The 17238-nt window shown below is 48.6% G+C and overlaps 1 protein-coding gene across 2 annotated transcripts; it reads left to right on the forward strand.

Moving 5' to 3' along the window:
- Positions 1-789: 789 nt before the first annotated feature.
- Positions 790-16623, forward strand: LOC139279327 (uncharacterized protein C1orf232). Of its 2 annotated transcripts, none has more exons than XM_070898448.1 (4): positions 790-843; positions 4722-4790; positions 12554-12657; positions 16135-16623. In XM_070898448.1, the coding sequence occupies exons 1-4, from the start codon at positions 841-843 to the stop codon at positions 16445-16447; spliced, it is 489 nt and encodes a 162-aa protein (XP_070754549.1). In that variant the 5' UTR covers positions 790-840; the 3' UTR covers positions 16448-16623. The 2 variants fall into 2 exon arrangements, with proteins under 2 accessions (XP_070754549.1, XP_070754548.1); XM_070898447.1 differs by lacking the exon at positions 790-843 and adding an exon at positions 3211-3472.
- The last annotated feature ends 615 nt before the right edge of the window (positions 16624-17238 follow it).

A 17238-nucleotide genomic window follows, 5' to 3' on the forward strand; every position in this document is an offset into this window, starting at 1 on the left:
CTGGGATAAATCTGCCGGGGTGGGGCTATCTGAAGTATAGCAGGGAGTTCTCCTGGTGGCCTGGCCAACATTCCTCCCTCAAGCAATATCGCCAGAAACAAATGAAATGTTCATTCACCTCAATTGCCATTTGTGAGATTTGTCCGCAAAGTGTCTGCTGCATTTTCCCTAAATAACAGCGAGGACACTCCAAAACGAATTAATTGGCGAAGCGCTTTGGGAAATCCCGAAGATGCGAAAGATTCTCAAAAAGTGTCAATTCTATTTCCAAAGTTACTCATGATGTATGAAGTGCTTTGAGATGTTTCGGGAGATGTGATGAGGCTTAAATGCAAACCTGTCTCTACACAGCCACACACAATCTTACCTTTGAAGGTATTTCTTCAGTAACATAAATTGAACCAAAGAACCGCGCATAATAAAAGTTTAATTGGCTCTGGCAGCATAGGAACAAAGTAACTCGTATAGAGTTATTTAAAGCCGCCTGTCGTGATTCTCTGAATCTGTAAGACTATCTGTGACTCGTGTCAGCTGAAAGCTCGCTGCAACAGTACACCAGGGAGTAAACCAAACAGACAAAAGCAGCTCGCATCGCTTTGCTTTCGGCTGGGTTGCTGGTGACAATCCGACAGCTGTGGGAGTCCCTCACTGCGAGGGACTAACGGAATTCAGGAACCATTGGTTTGAAGTCAGTTTCCTAACCGGGGGTGAACACAGACCTGAAGCTAAGCGCGGAGTGGTGACACTGCAAACGATTGTAATGTGATATTGGCACACATAACATGATCAACTCAACACACACAGAGTGATGCGTGGCTCCAAAAGAGAAACTTCGTTAAAATGGTATTACTCGCACTTGCCCTGCTGATTAACAGTGGGACATTACTCCTTCCCTTAAAATGTACAGAACTCGGGTCGCCTTTAAAAATGAATCTGCGCCATACTTTCAAACATGGAGCAGATTGCAACCTTTCTGTTCCTGTAACTCCCAACCTGTTTCTGCTTTGTCCGAATGTGTCTCAATCGTGCATCCCGCCAACCTGCCAAGTCTGACCGCATGGCCCAGATTTTTCCTCGAATTGAGTTACGCCAATAGCGCCCCTTCAAAGAAAATGTGGCCTGCAAAGGGTAGGAGGGTACGCGTGTTTCCTGGGTCTGCTCGTTTACATTCCCATTGGTGCATCATTGGTGTAAAACCGGGGTGAAACAGCTGAACTACTTCTGTAGAGCCTTCAAATAAACAGCGGAGCCTGCGCTCTTCAGCTGCAGACTGGACTCTCTCGCTTCACTCTCTAGTAACGCCACCGCATTTCTTATGATATTTGTATTAATACTTGTACAGAATTCTGACCCCAGCAGGATCCAGAGAGCAGCAAGACCAGAGAAGAAGAACGCAGAACTTCATTGATTGAGACCATCAAGATCCCCTCAAGGAAATTGAAGGCAACAGACCCAGACCCCTGCTCTGCCCAGGGTGTAAATGTGCTGACTGGAAGGGGCGGATTGATACTAAATGCCAATTCCCACCCCCCAGAATTGCAGTACACAGCTTCAAAAAGCTCCACATCCCACCACAGCTAGCAAGGTAGCACCCTGCACACTCTTCGCCTTCTTAAAGCAACACTTGTACAGTGAACGCGTCACAGTGCTCACATGTTAAGGGGGGGTTCTAACTCAGCATCTTGCACTATTGTTACCCAGTTCTCCTCGCAACAGTTACTCACATGCATAACCCTAAAAGCCCTTCTTCCACATCTCTTACTCCACCTCTCTCCCGTGCCACTTGGCAGGCATTCCTCAACCTTGCCAGCCTTACCCTCATTCACTCCATCTTCTCGCGGGAGAAATTGGCGCAGAGACCCCAACAAAGGCGGGTCGCCAGAGGAAGCATCCCCACCTGTGAAGCCCTCACCCCCTTTGAGGACCAGACCATGCAGCTGGTGGCCAGTCACTCGGCCCTTCCCGTGGGAGATGGCGAGCTCGGCGGCGCCTTGTGGCCATGAAGGGCCCTATATACATGCAAGTTCTTTAAACATGAAAGTTCTGGAATTTATATACGGAAGCATTGACTACAAGACAAGAGGTGGTGGTGAATCAGTACAAGATGTGGGTGAGGCTATAGTTAGAACACTGCAGCTTGAGATAGGGGATAGAAATAGAGAGGGGAGTGTTCCATCCATTCAACCCATTGGAAATTGGAATGCAAGAGCTGTCCCAAGGATTATGTTGGGACATGTCATGACTTCACGAACCAGGGTTTGATGCAATAATCATTAACTGTGGCTTCACACATTCCTCTTCAAAATCAGGCGGAAATGATTGGCTAAGAGTTGAAGTCAAATGACCCTGGAATGGAGGTGCATGATAGGCGTTGTCCATAAGCATGAGCGTGTCACCTTTCTAACTTACTGCGAGGCTTCCACAACTCCTGAACTTCAGGGAAATCTGTGAATCTGGAAGCCCTTCTGGGCAATATGTTTGAGCTACTCTGAACAGAGCTGGGCTTCGGGGTCACGGAGATGTCAATGCGATCACTCCCTGAAGCCTCATGTTGCCATCCTAGTTTCAGGCATTGCAGCGACAATCACAGTTCGTGACCCTCAAGTCTGCATGTGGCATGTGTCAGTGAGCTGGCTGAGCAGACATTGCTTGTTAATACTGAGTAGGAAGCGGCCAGCCAAGGAGATAGCCGAGAGAGCGAGAGAGAGAGACTCTTTCCCTGGTCCTGTCTCTGATGTCTAAACAGAGACTCCGGTCAATATTGCTAATTCTGGCGGTGCACAGAGCACGAGAGATCGCCGTGTTGGAAAATGTGCATTTTAAAAAGACAAAACATATTCTGGGATAGATCATCAGGTGTCCAGGGTTAGAACGAGACCGGAGATTACATTTATTTTATTCAAGTGTAGACATGTAGCCTAACAATTAAACCCAGTCAGAAACTTCGGGAATGTACAACGTTCCTACATCTCACAATTCCCTTATTTTTAAAACAATATTTGAGTCTGGTCCGAAACTACAGTCTTGGTCTCCCCGCACATCTCGGCTATGAAGAAATATAATCTTGGGCCGTCTCTGATTCGACAGGCACTGGTGTGCTCGCTGGAGGCAGTTTCAGGTCACATGCGCGTCTCCATCACACTGAAATTTTAATGTAACCTGCTGTAGTCAAACAGCCCACTCAATCTGCCTTGAATCGGCGCCTGAGGCAGAAGGCAGACTCGAAAGGATAACTGTCTTCACCTTCACAGCCGAGCTTGCGATGCCCCGGGCCCTGAGTGTTTGGTACTAGGTCCAGCTCTAGACTCAGCCCTTGCCCACATTAATGGGCTTCTGACAACACAGCTCAAGATTTCTCTTAAGTAAGGATCAAAGAACCAACATAATGAATCAGGGAATCTGGAAAGTTTACAAGAGCAAAGTGCTGAAAAGTTTCACTGTTGACGAGGAGGAGGAGGAAATCAAAGAGCAGGTATGTGACGCGACTCTTCAAGCACTTCTTCAAGGTAACAGAAAATGCAAGAAATACTCAGCAGCCCAGGCAGTGCCTGTCAATGCCCAGGGTCAGCTAGCCTGGTGAACTGGCAATGCCCAGAATCTGCTAGCCTGGTGAACTGACAATGCCCAGGGTCAGCTAGCCTGGTGAACTGGCAATGCCCAGGGTCAGCTAGCCTGGTGAACTGGCAATGCCCAGAATCTGCTAGCCTGGTGAACTGACAATGCCCAGAATCTGCTAGCCTGGTGAACTGGCAATGCCCAGGGGCGACTAGCCTGGTGAACTGACAATGCCCAGGATCGACTAGCCTGGTGAACTGGCAATGCCCAGGGTCTGGTGAACTGGCAATGCCCAGGGTCGGCTAGCCTGGTGAACTGACAATGCCCAGGATCGACTAGCCTGGTGAACTGGCAATGCCCAGGGTCTGGTGAACTGACAATGCCCATGGTCTGGTGAACTGGCAATGCCCAGAGTCTGGTGAACTGGCAATGTCCAGAGTCTGGTGAACTGGCAATGCCCAGGGTCTGGTGAACTGGCAATGCCCACGGTCTGGTGAACTGGCAATGCCCACGGTCTGGTGAACTGGCAATGCCCAGAGTCTGGTGAACTGACAATGCCCACGGTCTGGTGAACTGGCAATGCCCAGAGTCTGGTGAACTGGCAATGCCCAGAGTCTGGTGAACTGGCAATGCCCAGGGTCGGCTAGCCTGGTGAACTGGCAATGCCCAGGGTCTGGTGAACTGACAATGCCCACGGTCTGGTGAACTGGCAATGCCCAGAGTCTGGTGAACTGGCAATGCCCAGAGTCTGGTGAACTGACAATGCCCAGAGTCTGGTGAACTGGCAATGCCCAGAGTCTGGTGAACTGGCAATGCCCAGGGTCGACTAGCCTGGTGAACTGGCAATGCCCAGGGTCTGGAAAGTTTACAAAAGCAAAGTGTTGAAAAGTGCTGCCTGACCTGTTGAGTATTTCCAGCATTTTCTGTTAAATCGTCAAAAACTTCTCGTGTTTTGTCTCTTGAGTTTACAGCATTGTTCCGGGAAGATGAAGGTTTTACTGCACTTATGAAACATTGGATCATTGATTAAAACTCTTCAAACTGTGAGCAATTGTAAACATTAAGGTGCATTTCCGAAGGTGTTAATTAAGCAGTTGAAATGGGGAAATTGTGCTGCAGGTTTTTGGTATCTAACTTGTCAAATAAAAACCCAACATTTCTTTCAGAACAATGACACTGTGATGGATGTGACTGCGGAGGAAGGGCCCAGTTCTGTCTCACAGTTGGCTAAAAAGGTACAAATTATTCATTTCTTACCCATCATATGGATTACATATTATATAGGATATACGTCACAGAAACAGGCCATTCGCCCCAACCAGTCCAAGCCGGCGTTTATGCTCCACTCGAGCCTTCTCTGTCTTTCCTCATCTAAATTTATCAGCCTAACCCTCTATTTCCTTCTCCCTCATATGCTTGTCTAGTCTCCCATTAAATATGTCTATACTATTCGCTTCAACCATGCCCTGTGGTAGTGAGTTCCACATTCTGACCACTCTTTGAGTAAAGAGGTTTCTTCTGAATTCCCTATTGGATTTCTTGGTGACTATCTTATATTGATGGCCTCTAGTTATGTTCTTCCCCACAAGTGGAAACACTCTCTCTGTATCCACTCTATCAAAATATTTCATAATTTTAAAGACCTCTATTATGTCACCCCTCAGCCTTCTTTTTTCAAGCGAAAAGAGACCCAGCCGGTTCATCCTTTCCTGCTATGTATACCCTCGCATGCATTTATTTCACCAGAGTGGTATACTTTGGGCACTGCCAGTTCACCAGGCTGGTATATTCTGCGCACTGCCAGTTCACCAGGCTGGTATACTCTGGGCATTGCCAGTTCACCAGGCTGGTATGCTCTGCGCACTGCCAGTCCACCTGGCTGGTATACTCTACGCATTGCCAGTTCACCAGGCTGGTATACTCTGCGCACTGCCAGTTCACCAGGCTGGTATACTCTGGGCATTGCCAGTTCACCAGGCTGGTATGCTCTGCGCACTGCCAGTCCACCGGGCTGGTATACTCTACGCATTGCCAGTTCACCAGGCTGGTATACTCTGCGCACTGCCAGTTCGCCAGGCTGGTATACTCTGGGCATTGCCAGTTCACCAGGCTGGTATACTCTGCACACTGCCAATCCACCTGGCTGGTATACTCTATGCATTGCCAGTTCAGCAGGCTGGTATACTCTGGGCATTGCCAATTCACCAGGCTGGTATACTCTGGGCACTGCCAGTTCACCAAGCTGGTATGCTTTGGGCATTGCCAATTTGCCAGTTCAATAAACACTGAAATCTCAGATCTAGAGAGGATATTACAGCTGTGCAGCTGTGACGGTTCCTGAAAGGCTCAACATATAGAATCATAGAAATTTACAGTCCAGAAGGAGGCCATTCAGCCCATAGTTTTTGTGCCAGCTGACAAAAAGCTATTCAGCCTTGTCCCACCTTCCAGCTCTTGGTCCGTAACCTTGTAGGTTACGATCTTCAAGTGCACATCCAAGTACTTTTTAAATGTGGTGAGGGTTTCTGCCTCTACCACCCAATCAGGCAGTGAGTTCCAGACCCCCATTACCCTCTGGGTGAAAATAATTCCACTCAAATCCCCTCTAAACCTCCAACCAATTATTTTAAATCTATGCACCTAGTTGTTGACCCTTCTGCTGAGGGAAATAGGTCTTTCCTATCCACTCTATCTAGGCCCCTCATAATTTTATACACCTCAATAAAGTTTCCCTCAGCCTCCTCTGTTCCAAAGAAAACAAACCCAGCCTATCCAATCTTTTCTCATAGCTAAAATTCTCCAGTCAGGTACCCTCTCTGCACAGCCATCTATCATCAGGTTACTGAGCGAACATTAACCATCAGCATTCTTGGACTGTACTCCTTTCTTGCCCATTTGTCTTTCAATGGAGGATGATAGGAAGCAGCCCAGGTGGCTCACAAGTTGAATGCACCAAACTTTACAGTAGAGAGTCACACAGACCAGGAGAGTCACAGGTTAGAGTTGGACCAGTCACGGCTGGGGCAGTGTTAGGTAGCTACATTTGGCTGAGTCTCTCTGGATTACAGGGAAAGAACAGCCAGCATTCCTGCTCCTGACTCCAGTGCACTGACCCCAGCCTCCCTGGGAGGACAAGATTGTGATTAGCTCCCTCCTCCCGCACGCACGCATTGCCAAACTCACACGTAGAAGTGCGAGCTTTCAGTGCTTGTATATCCCCACTCCGCCTGCCCTCCCACACGTCCTCTCCCCCACCCCCCAACACTCCCACACCCCGCACATCCCCTGCAGTCACCGTCTCTGGAAAAGAGGGAATGTCATAGCAAGGAAATAATGGGATAACAGAGGGCTGGCAGTAAGTTACATGGCTGTCATTTAAGAGAGCAAGTCTGAAAATGCCATTTAAATCAGCAAAAAACACCAAAGAATATCAGCAGGCTCTTGAGATTCAATTATTGCCGAGAACCATTGACAGCTGCTTCTTACTGTAACAATAACTGAGTTTATCGCAGTGTCATTAGGTGAGTATACAAGTGTGGCTACAGTGTGGGCTCAGATGTGATGGATCATCAGTATGGGCACTGGTGTGAGAGGCCGTCAGTGCGGGCACAGGTGTGAGGGGCCGTCAGTATGGGCACAGGTGTGAGGGGCCGTCAGTGTGGGCACAGGTGTGAGGGGCCATCAGTATTGGCACAGATGTGAGGGGCCGTCAGTATTGGCACAGATGTGAGGGGCCGTCAGTATTGGCACAGATGTGAGGGGCTGTCAGTATTGGCACAGGTGTGAGGGGCCATCAGTGCGGGCACAGGTATGAGGGGCCATCAGTGCGGGCACAGGTGTGAGGGGCCGTCAGTATGGGCACTGGTGTGAGAGCCATCAGTGCGGGCACAGGTGTGAGAGGCCATTGGTGTGGGCTGAGATGTGAGGGGCCGTCAGTATGGGCACAGGTGTGAGAGGCCATCGGTGCGGGCACAGGTGTGAGGGGCCGTCAGTGCGGGCACAGGAGTGAGGGGCACAAGAGTCGAGGGCCCAGGGGTAGCATGGGCCAGCCCACACTGCGATATGTGTGCGCTCTAGGTCCGTGCAGCAGAGCAGGTCCCCAGTCGTCCTGGTTAACCCTTGCCACTGGATAAAGGCCTAGCTCTGTCAAGCCCGTGTAGTAACTGATGTGCAACGGTCACCACACGTTAAAAAATTCCATACACAGTCATCTTCCACACCTTCAATTGGAGTTCAGGACTGGATTATCAGGTCCTTCATTGAAACATCTGTGAAATCATGTGGAAGCAAGTCATTCTCGTTCGAGGGACCGCCAATGATGATGATGAGGCGTGAGGGGCCGTCAGTGCGGGCACAGGTGTGAGGGGCTGTCAGTGCGGGCACACGTCTGAGGGGCCGTCAGTGCGGGCACAGGTGTGAGGGGCCGTCAGTCTGGGCACAGATATGAGGGGCCCTCACTGTGGGTACAAATGTGGTAGTCGTGTGATGAGCCTCAACGTGGGGAGTGAATTGTCTCAACACTGACCAAATGCTCGGTATCTCTTTAAAAGCCCAGTAACACTGATCACTGACCCATGACATATTTGTGTTACAGTAGAAGAAAGGAGATAGGTGCTACATAATTTATTGGATATAATCCCTCACCAAAGTCCATTAGATTTCACTGAAATATTTAACAGCAGCAGGTCTCAGTTTTAGGGAGTGGGTCTGATGGGCTCAGAGTCCTGTTTCAATACAACAAAAAACAGAACGCAATCACAAGTTGCCCCTCCCTCTGAACCGGGAGAGATCCAATCACATTTAGGCTGTTTCCTTCAGGAGATTCCACCTTCTTCACAAAAGAAATGTCAAAAATAAATTCCAATACTTCTCTACCCAGAGGCACCGACTCTCCCTGGGGTACGGGTCCCCACGGCACCGAACTCAACCCGGGGTACAGGATCCCACGGGCACTGACTCTTCCCAGGGTACAGATCTCTATGGGCGCTGACTCTCCCCAGGGTACAGGACCCCATGGGCAATGACTCTCCCCAGGGTACAGGTCCCCATGGGCACTGACTCTCCCTGGGGTATGTGTCCTCACGGGTACTGGCTCTCCCCGGGATACGGGTCCCCATGGGCACTGACTCTCCCCGGGGTACGGATCCCCATGGGCACTGACTCTCCCTGGGTTACGGGTCCCCATGGGCACTGACTCTCCCCGGGTTACGGGTCCCCATGGGCACTGACTCTCCCTGGAGTGCAGGTCCCCATGGCACCAACTCTCCCTGGGATACGGGTCTCCACGGGCACTGACTCTCCCCGGGGTACGGATCCCCATGGGCACTGACTCTCCCCGGGTTACGGGTCCCCATGGCACCGACTCTCCCTGGGGTACGGGTCCCTGCGGGCACTGACTTTCCCCGGTGTACAGGTTCCCATGGGCACTGACTTTCCCCGGGGTACGGGTCCCCATGGGCACTGACTCTCCCCGGGGTACAGGTCCCCATGGTCACTGACTCTCCCCGGAGGTACAGATCCTCATGGGCACTGACTCTCCACGGGGTACAGGTCCCCATGGGCACTGACTCTCCACGGGGTACAGGTCCCCATGGGCAGACTCTCCCCAGGGTATGGGCGCCATCTCTCTCTGGGCTTTCACCTTCCTCCAATGTTCACTACATGGGTGAACCTTAGCACTGAGTGATGCCAGCCATCCAACTGTGGGGAGCATCAGAAATCGACCTGATCCCGTCTTCATCCTCTACACTGCCCCATCAAACACTCTCAGTGTAAAGCTCTCTCTACACTGTCCAATGAACACTCCCAGGGCAGGTAAAGCACAGGTTAGGTATAGAGTAACGCTCCCTCTAAACTGTCCCGTCAAACACTCCCAGCACAGGTAAAGCACGGGTTAGGTACAGAATAACGCTCCCTCTACACTGCCCCATCAAACATTCCCAGGGCAGGTACAGCACGGGTTAGGTACAGAGTAAAGCTCGCTCTACACTGCCCTGTCAAACACTCCAAGGGCAGGTACAGTGCGGGTTAGATACAGAGTAAATCTCCCTCTGCTCCATATCCCATAGTAGTTTTAATTTCTGTTGTTTTGCCAACTTTTCATCAACTATCCAACACAGCAGGAGACTATTCGGCCTATCACACCTGTGCTGGTGTTGGCTCTTCTGCTGGAGCTCCCCACTCTAATCCCATTTCGTTTTACATTCTTCCTTTACCAATACTTATCCAATTCCCTTTTAAATAAAGTTACAGAAATATTGAACTAACGCTGGGTTCTTTTGCCTCTCTGAGTGATGCTGAATTCGGGGCCAGTACTGAAGTGGGTACTCAATGGGCCAATCTCTCATCATGCAAAACATCATGGGATCCAAGGGAGAGTGGCAAATTGGATCCAAAATGGGCTCAGTGTTAGTAAGCAAAGAGTAATGGTTGAGGGGAGTTTTTGTGACTGGAAGGCTGTTTCCAATGAGGTTCCACAGGGCTCAGTACACGGTCCCTTACTTTTTGTAGTATATATTATTGATTTAGACTTAAATGTAGGGTGCACGATAAAGAAATTTGTTGATGATACATAAATTGGCCGTATGGTTGACATTTGAGGAGGAAAGCTTTAGACTGCAGGAAGATATCGATGAACTGGTCAGTTGGGCAGAAAAGTAACAAATGGAATTCAATCCGGAAAAGTGTGAGGTTACGCATTTGGGGAGAGGTAACAAGGCAAGGGAACACACAATAAATGGGAGGATATGGAGTGGTGTGGAGGAACAGAGGGAGCTTGGAGTATATGCCCACAGATCCTTAAAGGGAGCAGGACAGGTCGATAAAGTAGTGAAAAAGGCATACGGAATGCTTTCCTTTATTAGTCGAGGCATAGAATACAAGACCAGGGAAGTTATGCTAGAACTGTATACAACCTTAATTAGGCCACAGCTTGAGTGATGCGTGTAGTTCTGGTCACCACCTTACAAGAAGTATGTGATTGCACTAGAAAGTGGAGAAGAGATTTATGAGGATGTTGCCAGGACTGGAAAACTTTAGCTATGAGGAAAGATTGGATAGGCTGGAGTTGTTTTCCTTGGAACAGAGGAGGCTAAAGGGAGATTTAATTGAGGTGTATAAAATTATGAGGAGCCTAGATAGAGTGGATAGGAAGGACCTATTTCCCTTAGCAGAGGGGTCAACAACCAGGAGGCATAGATTTAAAGTAGCTGGTAGAAGGATTAGAAGGGAGCTGAGGAAACATTTCTTCACTCAGAAGGTGGTGGGAATCTGGAACTCACTGCCTGAAAGGGTGGTAGAGGCAGAAACCCTCAAAGTACTTGGATTGCACTACAGAGCTATGGACCTAGTGCTGGAAGGTGGGATTAGTCTGAGTAGCTCTTTTTCGATCTGCACGGACACGATGGGCCGAATGGTCTCCTTCTGTCTCATAATTTTTCTATGATTCAATGAAGACCCTTACAACTAGCTGATAGAGGACTCTTTCATCCCCTTGATGTCAACACTGGTCCTTGAGATGAAAGACTGACTCACTGATTCACCTCGTTCCTCCATTCTCAGGTTTTTAGACGCACCTGTTCTCATCTATAGCAATCACTTTGTGGTTTGAAGCAGTGAAAACATTTACTGTGACAAAAACAAGCTGTTTCTTACGTGCCTGATGTCCAAGGTCAGCAGGCAGCCTCTGGAGGGAGGACAGCTGAGAGATGGGTGATCAGTTTAGGGCACAAATAGGAACATAAGAAATAGGAGCAGGAGTAGACCATTCAACCCTTCAAGCCTGCTCTGCCATTCAGTAAGAGCATGGCTGATCTTCTACCTCAACTCCACCTAACCCCATATCCCTCGATTCCCTTGGTATCCAAAAATCTAGCATTCTCTGTCTTGAATATACTCAAAGCCTGAGCATCCACAGTCCTCTGGAGAAGAAAATTCCAAAGATAAACAACCCTTTGAGTGAAGAAAGTTCTCCTCATCTCAATCCTAAATAGCTGACCCCTTAATCTGAGTCTGTGACCACTAGTTCTAGACTCCCCAGCCAGGAAAAACAACGTCCCAGTATCTACCCTGTCAAGTCATGGAAGAATGTTATATGTTTCAATGAGATCAATGTTCATTGTTATAAATTCTAGAAAATGTAGACCTAGTCTCCTCAATCTCTCCTCATCTCAGGGATCAGTCTAGTGAACCTGTGTTGCACTCCCTCTGAGGAAAGTATATCCTTCCTTAGGTAAGCAGACCAAATGACATCCTCTGTGATTGTGAGCGTGGTGCACTATCCTCAATCTTTAGAACCTGCCTGCAATATTTGATACGGTTGACCACACCATCCTCTCCCCATGCCTCTCCTCCATTGTCCAGCTGGGTGGGACTTCCCTCCCCGGTTCCATTCCTATCTATCCAGCCGTAGCATGAGAATCTCCTACAATGGCTTCTCTTCCCGCTCCCCACCGTTACCTCTGGAATCCCCCAAGGATCTATCCTTGGTCCCCTCCTATTTCTCAACTACACGCTGCCCCTCAGCAGCATCATCCAAAAACACGTCAAGTTCCACATGTACACTGACGACATCCAGTTCTACCTCACTATCACTTCTCAACCCCTCCACTATCTCTGTATTGTCAGACTGTTTGTCCAATATCCAGTCTTGAATAAGCTAAATAAACAGTGGGAAGTCTGAAGCCATTATCTTCCTGCCTGACACAAACTCCGTTCACTAGTCACTGATTCCATCCCTCTCCGTGGCACTGATTCAGGCTGAACCAGACTGTTTGTAATCTCAGCATTCTATTTGACGCTGAGCTGAGCTCTGACCCCATATCCTCTCCTTCACCAAGCCTGCCTACTTCTACCTCCATAACATCATCTGTGTCCGCTCTGTTGCAGGCAGAGAAAGGTGGTATGTGGGTCAGGCCAGTTCATTGTCCATCTTTCCGTTAGCAGACAGAAGGATAGACAGACAGTAGCAGAGCTAGTGATGGTGTTTGTCTGTTTGCAGGTACAAGGGGCCAGTGCGAAGGGATGGAAATGTATGTCCTCGCTCTTCAACAAGGACGATGAACACAAGTTACTTCCAGCCGAGAACACCGCCCCAGTTGAACAGTGAGTAGACTCCACCTTCACACCGACAAAGTGCAAGCTAATTCAGTTTATTATATATAATAAAATAACATAAAATGAATGCCTGAAGGCAGAGAGAAGAAAAGGCCATTCAGCCCATTGACGTCCATAACTCCAGTGCCCGTACTTTCCCAGATTCCCCTCCCCAATTATCATCACTCTCCCATTGATGTCCCTCCCCTATTATCCTCACTCTCCCATTGATCCCCTCACCATGTTCCCTCACTCTCCCATTGATCCCCTCACCATGTTCCCTCACTCTCCCATTGATCTCCTCACCATGTACCCTCGCTCCCCCATTGATTCCCCTCCCCCAATACCCTCACTCTCCGATTGATGGATCTCACCTAGTACCCTAGCCCTTTTACCGAAGCCCTTCAGTACCAGAAGTTCACACAGTGCTCCATTTGGGGGGGGGGCAGGGAGGGGGGAAGAGGGGTCTGACATTGTACAGACTCAGCACCACACCAGCACACATGCCACTGCTCTGACTGAATGTGGCAGTATTTTATTAGCCCATTGATTGCCTTTCCATATAGTTGAGACATTGTCATACCATATTACTCTTTCAAAGAACTGGCACAGGAACGATGGGCCAAATGACCACCTTCTAAGCTGTAAGATTCTACAATTCCATGAACGCGGGCACTGAGTGAAAGCCGAGCTTTCCCCACCCAACCCTGCAGGAGAGCGGCTCCGAGGGACAGTCAAATGTCACCCAGTCTCGTCAACTTTGCAGCGGCTGCTCAAAGCAGTAGTGACAGAGGCAAGGGAGCAGGTTCTTCACCTAACCTCTCACCAGACTGACTGGGGAAGAATAGAAGGAGTTTTTTAATTGCTGTAAAACCCAAGCGAAGGGGCAAGACATATTCCCCAGAGGGCTCAGTTATGGAGTACATTCAAGACAGAGATCGATAGATTTTTGGATATTAAAGGAATCATGAGATATGGGGATAGGGCAGGAATATGGAGTTGATTTAGAAGATCAGTCATGATCTTATTGAATAGCAGAGCAGGTTCAAAGGGGTGAATAGTCTACTCCTGCTCCTATTTCTTATGTTCTTATGTTGCTCAGGCTCAATCAATTCATGGCTCGGTGACAAGTTCGGACAGGTGCTTCACTCCAAAGGTGACTCTTGGCATCTTATCATAGAATCATACAGCATAGAGGAGGCCATTCGGCCCTTTGTTCCTACACCGGCTCTTTGAAAGAGCTATCCAACTAGTCCCACCTTGCTCTTTCCCCATAGCCCTGCAATTTTCCCCTTCTCTGTAAAAATAATTCTCCTCGTCTCCCCTCTGACTATACAGTATTACCATTATTTTAAATCTGGCTCCTCTGGTTACCAACCCCCCTGCCGGTCGAAAGTTTCACCTTATTTACTCTGTTAAAACCCTTCATAATTTAGAAGACAAGAGTCCGTGGGTGCAGCTTATCCCCATTTCATTATTAGTTGCTATCAATTTTGAAGATTTCCCAATGGCCTCTCTTCCTGACAAATTAAGACTTGCATTTATATAGTGTCTTTCACGACCACCAGATGTCTCAAAGACTTCATAGCCAATGAAGTACTTTTGGAGTGTTGTCACTGTTGTAATGTGGGAAACGTGGCAGCAATTTTGCGCACAGCAAGGTCCCACAAACAGCAATGTAATAATAACAAGACAATCTGTTTTTGTTATGTTGATTGAGGGATAAATATTGGCCAGGACACAGGGGATAACTCCTCAGCTCTTCTTCAAAATAGTGCCATGGGATCTTTTTCAGTCAACCTGAGAGCAGACGGGACCTCGGTTTAACGTCTTATCCGAAAGACGGCATCTCTGACAGTGCAGCACTGCACTGGAGTATCAGCCTAGATTTATGCGATCACAACCTTCTAAGAGGCAAGTGTGCTCCCCACTGAGCCACAGCTGACACTATCAAATTAAGCAAATCAAACCTCACAACTTAAAACAAGATTGGTTTAAATGTTACACATCACAAGAATCAGCCTGGGTCCCTGTTTAACAGACTACTGGTTAGCATTACAGTGAGTGTGGACTGTGCAACAGTCTCGTTCATAGTGAACTCAGTTCACTCTCATCAAAGGTTGTCAATTTACACCATGCCCAAAACTAAACAAGAACTACGGACAAAGCAGGGCAGTGACAGGTTCTATCCTGGCTCAGTGCTGATAGCTGATCTCAGCGGGAGCAGGAGCAGCAGTGTTACTGCTGCTGACAACTGTCGGGTGACTCCAGCTGGGATGGGAGTGTGTGGATCACCAGCTGAGGACAGGATCGTCTCAATTGTGATGCCCCCACCACACTCCTGATCTTTGGGTACCCTGTACAGACGGGAGCGGGTTGGTCCGAGGGCCTCCTCGTAGGACTGCTCCTGGGCACGGCCAAGGGTGCCATCAGCCGGTCCAGGCAGTGGGCGGTCGTTCAGCCTGACTGCCTGCCTCTCTTCCATGCTTATATCCGGGCCAGGGTGTCCCTGGAGATGGAGCACGCGGTGTCCACTGGTACGCTCGCGGCCTTCCTAGAGAGGTGGGCGCCGGAGGGACTGGAGTGCATCATCACCCCCGGCAACCAAATTTTAATTTGATTTTATATGTTTTAAAGTTTAATTTGTTTTAATTGCCGGGTTTTTAGTGTCCCCCTCCCCTTTTATAGGGGGCACTTGTAAAAATTATGATTTTAGTGCCCCCCCCCAAAAAAACATACAAAAAAACAAAAAAAAAGGGCCTTGAAAAATGTTTGGAGTGTCCCCCAGATTTAATGTATATTTTGTCCTATCAAAAGAGTTGTGATGCCCCCAAAGGTGGGATATCCTTTCAACAGTGGTCTAGGTTCACCCGTGAAAACTGGTTGCTTGGCCTCAGCTGGGCTGGTCTGGCTTGCTCTGCTGCATAACATTCTTAACACAGTGCTCGATTGATCTCTCATTGAAACTCATTTTAAGAATTATAAATAATTTAAACCACTGAGCTAAGGACTTTCCAAAAATAACCAGCCGTGCGCAAGAGTTTGATGGAAATTGCATTTTAATGGAATTGTAAGATTTGGTTAATTTAAAATATGTCAAAATGAAACCCAATCTGATCCATCGACCAGCAGACACGAGGACAGCAGCTCCTCGCATCCCTCGTCTTCCATCGAAGCTCTGTCCCATTTTCCTCGGGTTGCCAACTCTGGTTGGGTGTATTCCTGGAGGTTTCATCACGTGACCTTCCACCTCTATAAGCCCCACCATGTTAAACTGCCTTTTCCCCTACCGCCAAAATATTTATAGCTAACGAACAAAAAAAAAATCAAGTAAAATGAAACCATACAATTACTTTTAACGTCGCTCTGACTTTTCTCCCGGGTTTTTGCTGGCGGCAGAGTTCAGGAGGTTGGTGTTTAATTGTGGGGGGCTCCAGGATAGCCCTGGAGAGTTGACGACCCTGTATTTTCCTCTCTCGTCTCCAGTGTCCTTTCAGAGCCGGCGCCACAAGAGCCCGGCCCCGAGAAGAAACTGACGGGGTTCTGGGACACCTTCGCCACCAAGTGGAACCAGACCTCCGAGGCCAACAGGAGCAGCGAGGGTGCAGGCGCGGGCGCAGGCGCAGGAGAGGGCGAGGCCCCCAGTGCCACACACAGCGAGGGTGGTGGGGCGGAGAACATGCCCAGTTCCGGCGAGTATACCAACCTGGAGGAGCCCAGCGACCCCGGCTTCAAGTGGAACTTTGTAACCAGCAAGTTGGCGGAACTGAAAAATAAAAGTATGCAAAAAACCAACTAGACACACACACAGGATGCGAAGGCTCGAGCAAACAGACACCAACCACCAACCGAGGGATGTGTAACAAGAACAATATTAACGAGCCAAAAGTTTCATTAGATAAAGATGTTGGTGTAAGATAACAGAGGGCTGTGTGAGTAAAACCTGGGAGCTGCTGTTTGAGATGTCAGTAGATTAAAGCTGAACATGTTTGTTCCTATTCCATTCTCCGCTCTTTAAATCAAGGAATAACCTCACTGGGGGTGACACAGCATTGTCACACACATACTGTAAAACTATCTAGGCTGACATCACAGGCTGCCGTTTTCAACTTTTTGTGTAGAATAAAGTTATGGGGCGAGTTTTAGATACACACAGGCTGACGACACGCCTGCCCCTGTCCTTCCCTCGCAACCATTTCCATTCAGGCTCCTCCCACCCGGCCCCACAAAAATCAGTTTTAAAACTTACCTGCAATGTTTGTGGTGAGGTCCCTTTAAGGACTGCAGGCTCCGCCCACTGGTTTCTGTGCGCTGCGTCCGGTCCCATATTGGGCGCAGGTCCCCAATTCAAATAATGTAATAAATTTCCCACCTGTGGGAAGGTACTGGACTGGGAGGTTCAACGACATCAACTTGCATTTATATAGCGCCTTTAATGTGGTAAAACATCCTAAGGCGCTTTAGAGGAGTGATTATCAAGCAAATTTGACATCGAATCACAGGTATTAGGACGGGTGACCAAAAGCTTGGTCAAACAGGTAGGTTTTAAGGAGTGTCTTAAAAGAGGAGAGGTACAGAGGCGGAGAGGTT

This window comes from Pristiophorus japonicus, chromosome 14, assembly GCF_044704955.1.
Source record: "Pristiophorus japonicus isolate sPriJap1 chromosome 14, sPriJap1.hap1, whole genome shotgun sequence".
Taxonomy (NCBI): Eukaryota; Metazoa; Chordata; class Chondrichthyes; family Pristiophoridae; genus Pristiophorus; species Pristiophorus japonicus.